General features: G+C 36.9%; 2 protein-coding genes across 2 annotated transcripts in view; one reads left to right on the top strand and one right to left on the bottom strand.

The window, feature by feature from the left end:
- LOC125236895 (putative serine protease K12H4.7) overlaps positions 1 to 13,532 on the top strand; it is a 30,258-nt gene extending 16,726 nt beyond the window's left edge. Inside the window, exons 6-9 of the mRNA XM_048143812.1 lie at positions 1,785 to 1,913; positions 10,580 to 10,712; positions 11,826 to 12,020; positions 12,773 to 13,532. Coding sequence (XP_047999769.1) covers positions 1,785 to 1,913; positions 10,580 to 10,712; positions 11,826 to 12,020; positions 12,773 to 12,932 — 617 coding nt within the window. The 3' untranslated portion in view covers positions 12,933 to 13,532. The remainder of the gene's footprint in view (positions 1 to 1,784; positions 1,914 to 10,579; positions 10,713 to 11,825; positions 12,021 to 12,772) is intronic.
- Positions 13,533 to 13,625: 93 nt separating this feature from the next.
- Positions 13,626 to 15,176, bottom strand: part of LOC125236896 (A-kinase anchor protein 13-like) — a 279,055-nt gene continuing 277,504 nt past the window's right edge. Inside the window, exon 25 of the mRNA XM_048143813.1 lies at positions 13,626 to 15,081. Within this exon, the coding sequence (XP_047999770.1) occupies positions 15,058 to 15,081 (24 nt within the window). The 3' untranslated portion in view covers positions 13,626 to 15,057. The remainder of the gene's footprint in view (positions 15,082 to 15,176) is intronic.

A 15,176-nucleotide genomic window follows, 5' to 3' on the forward strand; every position in this document is an offset into this window, starting at 1 on the left:
TTTTCCTTATATTTACTTAAGTCTAGATTGCCAGAGACAGAATCTTTTGTCTTAAAAGCTAGTTTAAATCATTGGTTATGACTGGAACCAATTCCAAGTTCATACTTTGCTGCTCAATAGGAGCAGAATTGTCTGCCAAATTTTTGGCAGAAATGTCAAGTAAATAGGATAGCGATAATGCTATTTGTCTTTTGTAATAATTTGAAAGGTAACAATTACCTTTAGTCAAAAATACCATAGGCATATGGTATTTACTAACAAATTTGTTAGTGTCAATTATGCTAACCTTACTACTATATGTACAAAGATTATATAAAGCTATATTTAACTTATGTCTAGTGTTATTTTCTGCCTCTGACATTTGGGAACAGTAGGGGAATGTGAAAAAAATAATTTTATGCACTGCCATTGAGTTTAACTGTTCAAAGTATTTGACCAAATTATTTTTGTTCACATTGCCCCTATTTCCCATAAAGATAAGCAGTGTCGTCTGAGAATGAATATCACTGTCATTTAAAATTTGTTTTAAAATATTTTCAAAACTACTATGAGGCAAACAATGGTTGATTGTACTAAGTCCCTTTAAGTAAAAGTTTAGAAATGAGCTCATATCGCTTCCAATTTCATCACAGTACATAATAACATTAGGCTTAGGTATACATTTTAGAGAAGTGTCGAAAGAGCTACTACCACTTATATGCTGTTGTTGTAAACTGTCATACAGGCTTGGGTAGAGTGTGCTGGTTGACAAATCCCCGGTCACCTGCTTACATGCACATGACTGGGCATTGGTCAACGTCACACATCATACATCACCTAGACTTCGATGGTTTTGCCACCACTAAGATAGGAGAGGATCGGGCTGCTAAGAGGGTGTACCTGGGAAGACCAACTGCGTCAGCTCAAGCCCAAAAATGGGCAGGAACCAGGAATAAATGGCGTGTTCTCGTTTTGGAAACCAAGATCGTCTTTGAATCGCGGAGCCAAATAAGTTACTAAGTTTGCGGGTCACTAAAATACTGTCTTCCTGTTAGCAAGTAGTCAGATCAGAATATCAGACAGCTAATAAATATAGTATTCAGTGCGCTATAATGTACTTTTTACTTCATTCTAGTGCAGTAGTAGGTAGCTCATCATGATAAGTAGTTACGTATGACGTCCTACCAAAATAAGTTTCAATGGTTAAGTGAATTTTTAAAAGCCGGAACGAGTTTTGGTAAATAATTTATCTAAGGTACAGCGGGGCAAATTTCGACTGGGGGGCAAATGTTTGTTTGTTTGTGTTGTTTTTTTTTTGAAATGTAACTGGTCCATTTTATCCATGTTTTACAATGTGTGCATTATTAAATAGTGTCCACCGGTTATATATGTGTTAGGTTAGTTCGCATTGTCTCGCGTTCCCCAAGCGCAACGAGCGTCGACGTCTACGCGGCCGCCAGAGGGCGCTGTCGCCGCGGCGCCAGACGCTCGACTTAGGAATATACCTAGAATTAACTATAAATAGTATTAAGGATTTATGGTGGAGGGATGTTAGGTTAGTTCGCATTGTCTCTTTCGCTCCTGTACAATTAGTATAGTCAGTGCATTAAATGGCTTCAACGCGAGCGCATGTGTTTCATTTCTAACAATATGGTAGGCGTGTTCAGTGGTTACATGTAGAACTCAACACCATAGTGTAATAATGGAAAAAATGGATTAGTTACAATTGCCCTCCAGTCGAGATTTACCCCGCTGTACCTTATAGGGATAATTTAGTAGGTTCCTTAAAATACGTTTTTGTACAGATGATCCAGTCCAGCGCCTAGCCAACTGGATCACCAGCCAACCGTTGACGCAGCCCTGCATCGAGACTCGTTACTCAGTAATCGTAGAACAACACACGAATACTAGCTATGATGCCCCGGAGTCCGTCAGTGAGTAAACCATCACATTAAGACGCTACAGGAGTGAAAATGCTAAAATGGAAAGTAGCCCCCCTTTTAATTTGGGAAGTTTAGTTAACTATACCAGTGTTATTTTATTAACTTGATTTATGGAAAAAAATGTCCATTAAGAACAACTCAGTTAAAAGATATTGCGAAAAAATCTTTTTCCCCTCACTAGCTCGGAAACACGTGTTTTGTCCTTTAATACCAGCGGGTAAAAACGCATTTTATCCACTAGTGGGTAAAGTAATTTGACCTTGAATATAGTCATTTTTTCTGCTTTCGAAACCGGGCTCTACGCGGCGCTACGACATTTTCGCTACATACGGGTTTCCCCATGTAATCGGCTACGCTTCTACGAGCGGTGTGCCCGACAGTCGGGTTCTTGGTAGCGAAAGTGTTAAAATTGGTAAAAGTGAGTGAATCTACTGATGACGATGATTTACCACCTGTGGAACTACTGGAAGCAGTGATAAACGCGTTTTTTGCGTTGTACTTTCCTCGCTATAGTGAGGGGAAAAGTTTTGTGTTACACTCGGGTGCAAATGTATTTTACTTCTCGTGTGTTAAAAAACTCGCCAAGTTCAGGATTCTATTCTCGAACCACTCGCTTCGCTCGTGGTTCAACTATAGAATCCTTTCACTTGCTCGTTTTTCAATTCCACACTCGGCGTTAAAATACAACTTTGCCCCCTTGTATAACAAATAACTATTAAATCGAGGTTCCGCTCTCGACTGTTTCCTCCTTCAAAATTTAATCAATCGTAACGAAATTTGAGAATCTGAAGAAACTGTGTCGGACCGTTTAGTTTTTTTTGCTAATTGTTACCAATCAACTTGAGTATCACACCTTTTTTTCGGCCATAATGAAAAAGGCCGTTTTTGGAAATTTTTGATTGGATCAAAAAAATAAAAACGGTCCGACACAGATAAAATAATAATAATCTGTGTTGAAAAAATCATTCCTCTATCTTCCAAAACCAGGAAGGAAATAGTCGAGAGCGCTTGTATGGAGAATTGACCCCTCCTGTATCGTCTTAACAACCTGGCAATCATACCGTTTTTTAATTACAAACAACACAATTAAATAAGTGCACCATACCAGAAACAACACACTTTATTCAAGCAGACTATAAACATGCAGATTCATACAAGAACAGCTTTATAGATTTGTAGTACCCAACTACCCACCCTAAACAGTCTGTCTAGTAGGTACAAGCAACGACTGGTCCATACAAGCCAATTCCCACCAGCTTGCCTAAAACTGATTACTAGTAAAAAAGTACCTAATGTTAAGGTAGGTTTCTTTTGGCTTTGGTGTTGCCTAGCAGAAATTTTCACCAGCCGCCACTGGTAGGTACCTAGTACCTACATTGACCCATTTAAAATAAAAATTCTAACGCCACTCCACCATCTTTTGACAGCTTTATAACTTGTTGTATGTAGTATGTACCCTACTCAGTGGCTGTCCTAACCTACAGATCATTTGGCAGACGTGTTCCATTAAATTTTTGAGCTTTGCCTATTTTCATTACGTAGCCCGCTTAGCACGACTGCACTGATTGAGATGTAAAGTACCCTTTTTTGTAATAAATATTAAAAAAGGCCGGTCTTTGTTGGCTAAGGCACTGGTCCCACCGCGAGCTAGTAAGCTATGTGCTATCGACTATAAAAACGAACAAAAGATAAGCACTGCCGTACAAATAAAAGAGACACGGTGATATTGATAGCTCATCGCTGGGCGAGTAACTATAAACCGATCGCCGTGTCTCTTTTATTTACACGGGAGTGATTATCTTTTGTTCGTTTTTTATAGCCGATAGCTCATAGTTTACTAGCTTGCGGTGGGACCAGTGCCTACACCTCCAGGTATTTAAGTTTTCGGGCGCACTTTACGAATTTATAAATCTCAAACGAACGCTTTGGAAAGACTGATTAAAAATCCGGCTCCAAACAAAGTAAACTACAAGCAATATCGCTCAGACACCCAATAACCTAGAAACACTATACTAAACCGATAAAATATTCATCAAACTCAAAAACACTCTTTGTCCCCTTTTAAATACTGAACAGAATCGCTTAACACAGTATTGCGCTTTATAAAATGCAATCCTTGTTTTCGTTTTGTCCGTCAATATTGAAAAATTCGCGAGCCATGCATTTTTACTTAAAAACCAAGATATTTTGAACCACTAACTTTAAAACTGTATAGAAAAATCAGGGGTCATGTTATAGTGGTTTAAGGTAAAAGATTGATCTGCAGAAGGCATTTTCACGAGAAATATTAATATTTTGCGAGAAAATGAATAAATTGCAGCCTTGCTTGGCAACTTATTATGCTACATTTTGAAATAAAGAACGTTCTTAATATTTTGACAGTTCAATTTCGCCGACGCGGATTTTGGTTCAAAAAAGTGTAGTTCACTGCGATATAATAGGTATTTATCTTTTATGTTATGTTTTAAAATTGGATATTTAACTTTATATCATTAAAAGTACTCGTATATATAAAGTTATGCTAAAAGTACTCGTATATATAAAGCTACTATGAGTTTTTTATGGTTATAATCTCTTTGTGGTGGATATGTGGTGAAGATATGCACCAAAACTAACTTCCTTATTATGTAAACTTTTATAAAAGTTTAAAAGTCCTATCCTAATCGTTACTTTTTTAAACTTCAGCAGCGAATTTCCTAATGGTATTGACTTGTCCAAAGACTAAACATTGAGCGAGTTGTTTATATAGTAAATAATTGCATATAGCGAGGAAATGTCGCTGAATTGATGTGGCCTATTTTAGATTTAAGCTACTTATTCAGTTTTACTCTTAACCTTAGATTACATATTTGGTGTAAATGTTTTCATATAAACAAATGGATTTTATCCAAGGGTAAATAGTTGATTGAATTGACAAATAAATAAGCCGGTACATTTAATAAAGCTTAATTCTCGCATATCATAATTAAAGTCATAATTATTTTGTGTTTAATATCAATTTGCCATCACAATGGCGTCGTGTAAACTAATTTGACTAGTTTACAGTAATAATTAAAGCTAGCCCGTGTGACGGTGAGTTGAATTAATTTGTTGACCACCATTCGTTGTGCACTGACTTGTTATTGCCATTGTGAACGCGGCTCAGTGTCAAACCAATATAAGTAACATGTAAGAATGCTTGGAAACCGGATAATTTTTCCCGTATATTGTGTAGGAGATTTTATCGAATATCGTAGTGACAGTAAAATTTGTATGGCAACTATATAAATCGATCACACGACGTCCATGCGAGAAAATCTCATATTCAAGACACTTTTTACCGTATACCGTTTTAAATGCACATAAGTTACGAATCTTTCTTCGCACGTGTATCGTACGATGATTTCCAGTCCAGGTGGCTCTCTGGAGTTTCGACCTGACAAGAAATGAGCCACTTTCCGCACTAGTGCGGGCAAAAATCACCATCTGTACTGAAAAAAATATATTTTCAAGCATGTTTTTCGGAGAACAGTTCCATAAAAGTCTAAGAAATGTAGGTACTAAATAATAAGTTGTACTTACTTTGCGAACTAGTGCCGGGGAAAAAAACACCTGAAAAAATATTTTTCAATGACGGTGCAGCCTTACCCAAAGGATCTACCCTACGATAACGTTGTGTTGTTGTTGTTGTTTAATTTTCAATTTGAAATCAGGCCTCCTGAGGGTAGGCGTTCAGATTTATTGAGCGGTTGAACTAATCCTTCCCCTCAGCCTCTGTAAGCGGGGCGATTGTAACTACGTAAATAGGACGCGACAATGAGATTTCATTAAATTTATAGTAGGCTTAAAGCAAATACGAGGATTTAATTATTCGTTCTGGCTGAACAAATAGAGGAAATCATTTTGTCAGAATATAGGGAAGTCATTATAGGTAATTGGTAACAATACGAGATATAACAATACGAGGTATTATGGTAACAATAAATACGTTGTTAATTATTGATGTACATTGATGTGATTGGTTTAGTTATATCAATAATTGAGATTACAATTTGATATTGTTGATCAAATAATATAGTTAAGTATATAATGTCTTTGAAAGTTATTTAGGTAGGTAGGTATTTAACAAATATGAATATTATTATTTTAATCTCACGTGTAATCTCTAATTTTCTTAGATGCTTAAGCAGACTTAAATCTAAATTTAAGTTTATTATTTTATTTTATCAAATATAGTTACACTTTTTCACTGTTTGTAAGAATTTCATGTTTATGTGATGTTGGATAAATATTTCCCATGTTTACGTCTATATCTACACACTAATAATTTTACACACCTGTTTATAACGGCCTCAAATATTATAATTAAATAAAGAAACAAAAACCTAACCACAAAATTTAAATTTTGAAAAAAAAACCCCTACATGGAGGACCAATTTGCATGAAACATAGCTAAGAACACTCCCGACTAACTCAGCTTTCAAACAAAAACAAATTAAATCTGATTCGGTTCATACGTTCGGTAGCTACGATGCCACAGACAGACAGACATGTGAAACTTATAACACCCTGTCGTTTTTGCGTCGGGGGTTAAAAACTCTACCTACCTGGATCAAACCTAGATTGTCCAAAAGACGTAAATATACCACATATACATATACCACAACGAAAATATTTTACCTTAATCAGAAATTACATCCCACCCAAATATGAACGTGTTTCAAACTCCAAAATTCCGAACCATTAAACTTCTGACTGAATAAATAAAAGTTCTCGCTAAACCGAATAATTTGGATGTTTCTGTTGTTCGGTTTGTTTGTTGGCTTTACACTTGAGAGTACTGGGGTATGATTTACTTGGTGAATTGAAAAATTAATGCTTGTATAGGCATTCGTTTGTATAGAGGTTTTTCGTGATTATTTTTTGTTTGTGGGTAGATTGAAATAAATAAATGTTGTTGTCTTTCTAATACTGTTAACAACATTTATTTAGACTTCCGGTTGGGACGCCATCATAGCGGTTTCGTGTCGTGAATAATTTATTTTTCTTTTACTCATTAATGTTGTTTAAAGTGTAATATTGATAGCGTATTATGCAGTAAACTAATGGTGTAGTGAGAAGCTGATGAAGAATTGTTCTCGAAACGCGTTTAGCCTCTTTTTTGTCGTAAACGGCCGGTAGTCCACGTGCTCTTGTAAAATCTAGCTATCAATTTACAAGTGCTAAGCCACCGTACAATGTCGTACTTACCGTACAAAAATTACTAATATTAGCTCATATCACCTTGACACTGGCGAAATAGTCCCAATGGACTGAAGCCATTTAATTTTAAAAACTGAACTGAACTGAACATTTATTTATTTCAATCTGAGTCATGGATTTATGTATATAAGTATGTATTTATCTATATAAGTTCGTCGCCTAGCACCCATAGTACAAGCTTTGCTTAGTTTAGAGCTAGGTTGATATGTGTAAGGTTTCCCCCAATATTTATTTATTTATTTGTTTTTAAGAAGATGAATAGGTAAAAACAGTAACTTTCCTAGCATAGGTGTATTTATATCATAGATATATTCTCACAGTTAGTAGTTAGCTACGTAGGAATACTCGGTAAGCTCGCTCCAATGATTGCAGAGGCCTACGCAATAATTTCGGCACTAGTAGTAGGCAGCTTGGGGGTAAGGTGGGGGGGCGGGGGGGGGGGTTCGGCATTGTAGATTCAGTGTTAATTTGTACGCCTGAAATATGGACTACACACGTGCGATACAAGCGACGAAACACACAGTATATTCCACAAAAGTTACATATAGAATAGAATAGAATAGTTATTTGTTATACAAGGGGGCAAAGTTGTATTTTAACGCCGAGTGTGGAATTGAGAAACGAGCAAGTGAAAGGATTCTATAGTTGAACCACGAGCGAAGCGAGTGGTTCGAGAATAGAATCCTGAACTTGCGAGGTTTTTAACACACGAGAAGTAAAATACATTTGCACCCGAGTGTAACACATAACTTTTCCCCTCACTATAGCGAGGAAACTACAACGCAAAAAATGCGTTTATCACTGCTTCCAGTAGTTCCACAGGTGGTAAATCATATTTATTACTATATTCACCTACTTTTATCCATTTTAAAGCAGTTAATTTGACTTTATTCAAGGTCAAATTACTTTACCCACTAGTGGATAAAATGCGTTTTTACCCGCTGGTATTAAAGGACAAAACACGTGTTTCCGAGCTGGTGAGGGGAAAAATATTTATTTGGCATACTGAACATAGTTTACTCATTTCATAACGAAACTGGGAGCAATAGCACAGTCAGTTAGAAAGAAAGCGAAATGTTGATATTTCAATGACAAGTTACTAGCCCATCGCCCACCCCACAATCGAACCCATATCCCACAGTCGCCGATATCAATACAATACAAATACTCTTTATTGCATAAGTACCTTGAATGCAACAATACAAAATAAAGAAGCAACACGAACAAAGGTAAACAACAGGCGGTCTTATCGCTAAAGAGCGATATCCAGAAATAAGTGAATAATTTATAAACCCTTGTATTAATAATTATTAATCCTATTGCATTACAGTCCAAAAATTTCAAGTTAGTTTTTAACTTATTAGAAGACTATGTAAACATGTTCGTTGAATCCAAAATTAGAATGTACAAACCACATTATAATATTGCAGAGTAAACAAGACGTATGCCTCCCAATAATATTATAAATGGGAAAGTGTGTGTCTGTTTGTTTGTCCGTCTTTCACGGCAAACCGGAGCGATGAATTAACATGATTTTTGAAGTGGAGATAGTTGAAGGGATGGACAGTGACATAGGCTTTTGTCTCTTTCTAACCCCCCCACTTCTCTAAAACGGGGGGTGGACGTTTGTATGAAACATACCGCAATTTTCGAATTTAACGCAAGCGAAGCCGCGGGAAAAAGCTAGTTTGTAATAAAGTTATGTTATGTTTGATGTTGTTACCAATTTGCTGTCTAGACTAATTTTAGTAAAATCATAAGCAATAGGCAAACTTAAGGTTATCATAGTAGAAGATCATTGCCGTAAGCTATCTTTTATAAGTGGGTCAGCGTACACGTACATCATAGATAACTCTCTCTATCTATAGCGATGCGCCGTTCTTGGCCATTTACCCGATTTGTATAGAGAAAGTTTACTTCCAAATAATCCTTATACAAATCTGGTAAATTACCATAAGTTACCGAGAACGACATATAAGTAATAAGTGCTGTACTGTCCTCTTTTAATATATTATATCAAAAGGAGGAGTTCTGTAATAAATAAAACAACTATTTCTCTGTACGGCATTCTCCGACCTCACACACTTGGTGCCATCTTGACAGCAACTGAGTGTTGCCAGTACACCGCCATTTATTGGAATACCACAGGTGCGACACTCACAATTGCGTTCACCACACTCCACAGAGCGTTAATGATTGTAATTTTGGCTACAAGCCTTGTTCTATCTGTTACCTTGTCTATGTGTTGTGATATTGCAACGAGAAATGGCATTTTAGCCTCACGTCTTTAAGAAAGTCAAATAGTGCAACTACTATTTTTGAATGTTACCCACCGGGCCTTATAAATTATGCTTCACCTGGGTATGTATTTGAAGACGGGCTACGTTAATTTACATCTGACTCTGTGCAAGATGTTCACTCAAGTGATCGGAGTAAACAAACATGTAGAATTACGGTAAAATCTACTTGAGAGCGGTATCATGCTTCAACGATATTAATTTTAACACGTCTGTGGGTATTTTCAGTAAATTTTAAACTATTATTTATTTACTTAATTACTGCCGTATTAATTTAGGTAAATATATCTTGTGTTCCGTGAGTGTCGCAGCCGCAATCTGCAGGCTTCGGTGCACCTTAAACCTGCTGCTATTCGTGTCACTTACCTACTCTCTAGTCACTACTACCCTCAGGATTCTCTGAAACCAGTACGTGCATAATTTATACCTACACTTCACTACTGATGCGCCGACGGAAAGTTTCCAAAATTCTGAAATTTTCACATAGTAAAACTTCGGAAACTTTTCATACTTTTTATGGACAACTGTATGGATAGAAACTTTCCATTTCATAAATTTAAATTCTCTTTATTTTTCGTGAAAGTTTCGTGAATTTTTCAAGAAATTTAAGATTTTTTTGGAAAGTTTCCGCAACTCACACATCACTACACTTCACTAAGAATATTATGATGATCTTAGCGATAGCTAAGACTTCTAAAAACTGATTGCTTGGTATAATCGGTTTCCATAGTTTTATTTCATTAAGCATTTATTTTAAATTTATCGGAGGCAGTTGAGCGTTTTCACATTATCCGATCCGATATCGGATGTAGGAAGGATGTCTAGAGAATTTTAAAGAGGCGCCTTTATTATAAATGATATCGGTCTTACATCAAATATAGGATCGAATAATGTGACGCGTTCATGGCAAAACCTACTAGGTGCATTAAAGCGGCGTACCATTTATAGGAGGGAAAAATTTCCATTAACTTCAGGACCAGACCCTTATTTTCCTCCGCTGGGATTTTATTTTCCTCCAGGGATATTTTTCGCTGAAAAGCAATTGGTAACCTTCAAATAACGTCTCACTTAACTCACTTTATATGCCTACTTAAATTATTTTATCGCGTTCTGTTCCAGTGCGACTCTGGACGTACCAGACTTGCGTGGAATACGGCTGGTACCCGACAACCACCAGTAACTACCAGCCTTTCCTCAACACGGTTCCTCTGGAGTACTTCCATCAGATGTGCAAAGACTTCTTCTCTTCATAGTGAGTACACAATTACAGCAGGAACTGCTAGCAGACCTGTGTCATTATTAGACTACCACTGTTCACTGCCTGTCCTTCCTCAACACGGTTCCTCTGGAGTACTTCCATCAGATGTGCAAAGATTTTTTCTCTTAATAGTGAGTATACAATTACAGCAGGGACTGCTACCAGACCTGTGTCATTATTCACTACGGACCACTGTTCACTACGGTCCTTCCTCAACACGGTTCCTTTGGAGTACTTCCATCAGATGTGCAAAGACTTCTCCTCTTCATAGTGAGTATAACAGTGGATATAGCTAATACCGTCACCATCAACTAACAAATCAATCATCACACATTTAAAAATATAGCCTCGATTGGCATATCTAGATAAACCATAGGCAGGGTATAGCTGCCTTACCCGATGATGGTGAATCCACGTAAAAGTAACGTGAGTCACGACTTCATTGACTGTTTATTTAGACTACAGCTGCAAATGAAAGGATCTATGCATATATCGGGAAAGTAACACTTATTTAGAGATAGATTATCACTTGCACTTACGTCGTGAATAAATGGAACATGCCATCAAATCGTGATTCATGTTACTCTTGCCGCGGAATGACCCTGATGATGATTATACTTATGCATTATATGGAATGGAATATCTACCTATACAGAAATAGGCCGTGAGATTCGCAGGGACTTATTAGGAAACCATACCACCTGTCTTGGCGATAAAATCGTCCATCCATAATAATAAATCATAACACTTCTACTTATAGAATCAATACCTATTTACTTTCTAGCTATTGCCCGCGGCTTCACTCACTCCAGCCTATGTCGCTCTCTCCAGCCCTTCAACTATCTACACTTAAAACATTACGTCAATTCGTCGCTCCGTTTTGCCGTGAAAGACGGACAAACAAACAGACACACTTACTTTCCCATTTATAATATTAGTATGGATTGCTTATACCTTTAACCCTTTAACGGACAAAAATCGAAAATTCAAACCTCATCGCCATCCTGTAGTCCTAAAAATTCTGTACAGGAAAAAAAAGATAATCATACTGGGTGGTCTTTTTTGAGATCAGTGCCCTATTAAAGGGTTAAACCGTTAATGTTTCAGTTTCGACGAGCAATTGCTCGCCTCTGGCGTATGGCGCACGAACGCCTTATTCGCCGGGCGCCATCTACCGGACGGCGTGATAACTGTAGCGGGTGGACACGATCCTTGGGCGCCTATGGGACCTAACACCACCCATGCGACAGAGACGGCGCCTGTGTATGTGGTGCCTACGGTGTCCCACTGTAGGGCTATAGAGTGAGTAGTTTATTTTAGTGATACTAGACTGACGTTCTGGGCGCCTATGGGACCTAACCTAACTCGCGAGGAAAACAACGCCTATTGACACGATGATGCCAAATTGCTAAGCTGTAGGTACAGTAATATTAAATATACTATAGATATTGTATACAGTGATATTGGGCTGGACCCCTGGGCACCTATGGAGCCTAATACGACACATGGTACGGAGCCGTCGCGTGTGTATGTGGTAGCTATAGTGCCACACACAGAGCTGTACAGTATGTAGTTATTATATTCTAATGTAGACCGATGGGTGCCTATGGAACCCAACACTATACTACAAGGAAGTACCGAACTAGTTTTAACTACAGAACTAGTTTTTATTTATGCTGGTGCCTATGGGGCCCAATGAGACACATTAATTGAAAAAAATATCTCTGAATCGGTACGAATGCCAAGAGTGACGATTTCTTCAAACAAATAATATAAGAAAAGAATGCTCAAAGCGCTTCGTGCGAATCCGCGGAATATCTACCAAATAAGGATGGAAACCGGCCGTGCGTCTAAAAGTCCGATGGTAGAATGGGGACGGTGGAATAAGCTCGTGTAGCTCTTGAGCACACTCCCCGAAGTGCAACTTGTAAAACACCGACAGACTGGCGACTTTTCGTCAAATTTTTGGCTTTTCTTTTTGGCGTCTTTTAGTGTAAGTTCGAATGGCCTCTTAATCGTTTCTGCAGCTAAAAACGTGTTCTCTCTCTTTCCAGATCGACAGCGTCGAGCGAGACGGAAGAGCTGGCAAACGCCAAGCGCGCGGTGCTGAGCCATATGCAGTACTACATGACCGGCGAACGATCTTCCGCTACCACGAGTTTCGCTAGCATCTTCAGTTTGTGGGTCGTTGTTGCTGCGTTCTTACTCAGATAGGCAAATAGTTTATAGTGAAGACTGCTAGTACAATAAGGGCCACTTGCACCAACGAAAATGATGGGTTAACCCAACATTTTATATGTAATTTGACAGATGACAGCCCACTAACCCTGAGTTAAGTGGTTGGTGCAAGTGGGCCTAATCATTTTATTTAAAGCGTTGCCACCAATCATTTTCTTTTCATGAATGCCCGTTATACTACATGCATCAATGTAAACTAACCTTTAGTATGATGACTACATGACTGGCGAACCAGCTGGTAATATCGTCACTTTACTGGTTACCACTGGATTATTACTAAATTCGTTTCTATACAATGAAGTAGTAATCACTCTTCGGTGTGTTAGCGAGCGAGAAGCTTCACCAGAATTTGGTGAAAATATCCGGTTCGAATAAAATAATCAGTCTACTGATAATTTACTTATTTTTCAAGTATTTTCTTTGACAACATATGTTTAAGTCGTGTAAGGGCATTTGCAGAAATTGGGACCAATGTGACAGTTGTTAACAAAAATTAACTAGATGTCGTTAAAATTAACTAGTGACGATAATTAAGAATAAAATTTGTCTAAAAATAAACTTAGCTTAAATTACTTATGTTGTTGTTTAATTCAGAGAAAAAAAATTAGCAGTTTTCATATAAATCTTAATTATTGTAAGTGTAAAAGGTGCAAAAATAAAACTCTCGAATACATTTGTATGTAACGGTATTTATTTATACCACTAACTATGTATTACAATATATATCTCGGAGTGAAGCTAAAGCGGGCAGCCGACGGCGGCCATCTTGAAAATGCACGTGGCCAGTTATTCACTTTATCCATGTATTTTATTAGTTAATTACATTAATAATGATTCGAATGCAGATACAATTCCTTTTTTTTATTCTTCAAATTCCTAAAAGCTCTTTACATATAAACATACAAATATTCGGAAAATGGAGGGGATCGGAACTAGCTTACGTATAAAATATATATTTTCGTATATTAAGTGTATACATTTATAAAATCGCTATGGAATTTCATACTTATTAGGTACGGATCTTATATATAAGCTGTTACATACAGGGTGTCATTTCATGGTTCACAAAAGGTGTAAACCCTGGTAAATAAATATCACACTCAAAAAGGCGAAGCCTAGAATGTTCCTCAACTTGATGTAACACTAAATATGGCATATACAAGGTACTGGGATCAGGGCACTTCCGTTCACTATCGCGACATACGTAACAGTCAAAAATTCATAATTTTGTGCATTTACAAATATCTAATCATAATTTAATGATCCAATATAATATTGTCGAGTAATACTTCCAAATACAAACAGCAAAATACACTGAATAATAGTTTTTTTGATTATTTTTTTACAAAATTTCGATTACATAAAACATATAGTCGCTCTAAAGGTATATTTACACGAACTAACTTAATATATTCTGGAAAATTATTATAAAGAAACGCATACGCGGCAGATCACATAATGTATCATGGAATCATAAAAATAAAACTTTATTTTTTTAATACTAAATTAATTTCGTACTTACAAGGAGTAAAGCTAAGAAATTATTACAAAATATACAAAAGCTCGACTCGGATCGGATCGATTAAAAAAACAATTACAAAAATAGTTTGAAAAGTTAACGGAACAAGAAATATTAAATTTAACACAATTCAAAGCATTCCGCTCCTATCATACTTACAATATTATTGATTAAATATATGATATTTACTGATATTGATCTTAAACGAGTTATTTACGGATAAATCCCTATTATTTAAGTGTTATTTGACAAAATTCCATTACACTCCTAATCAATAATATTGTTAATACGAAACTCACTACACTGAAATCTTCAACAGTGCAAACGCACTTAAGAAAGCCGCTTGTGTCATAGATTTTATATTAAAATTGCGGCAAAACTTTAAACCACTATTTTGAATCTGAAAATTGTGGTTTTAAATTGCGTAGTAGCTTTAAAAGGTCGTTATTTTGGTAGACATGATTGTATGAAAACGGCCTGCATTGAGGTGGTTTTCATATATTTTGTATGCGGCCTCGTTGGGCGCAGTTTCGTCTCTCCCAAGTCCGTGGTCCAGCCAGATTCAAGTTACTGCCTACGCCATCACCCGCCGTTGCTCGGTTGGTCCTGAAATGGAAAAATATAGTAAATAAGAATTTTTACTTCCTGGATCGAATATTGTCTTCGGTTACCGGGAGTTACTCATGAAATACAACTATGAA

Source organism: Leguminivora glycinivorella, chromosome 20 (genome assembly GCF_023078275.1).
Source record: "Leguminivora glycinivorella isolate SPB_JAAS2020 chromosome 20, LegGlyc_1.1, whole genome shotgun sequence".
NCBI classification, from domain to species: Eukaryota; Metazoa; Arthropoda; class Insecta; order Lepidoptera; family Tortricidae; genus Leguminivora; species Leguminivora glycinivorella.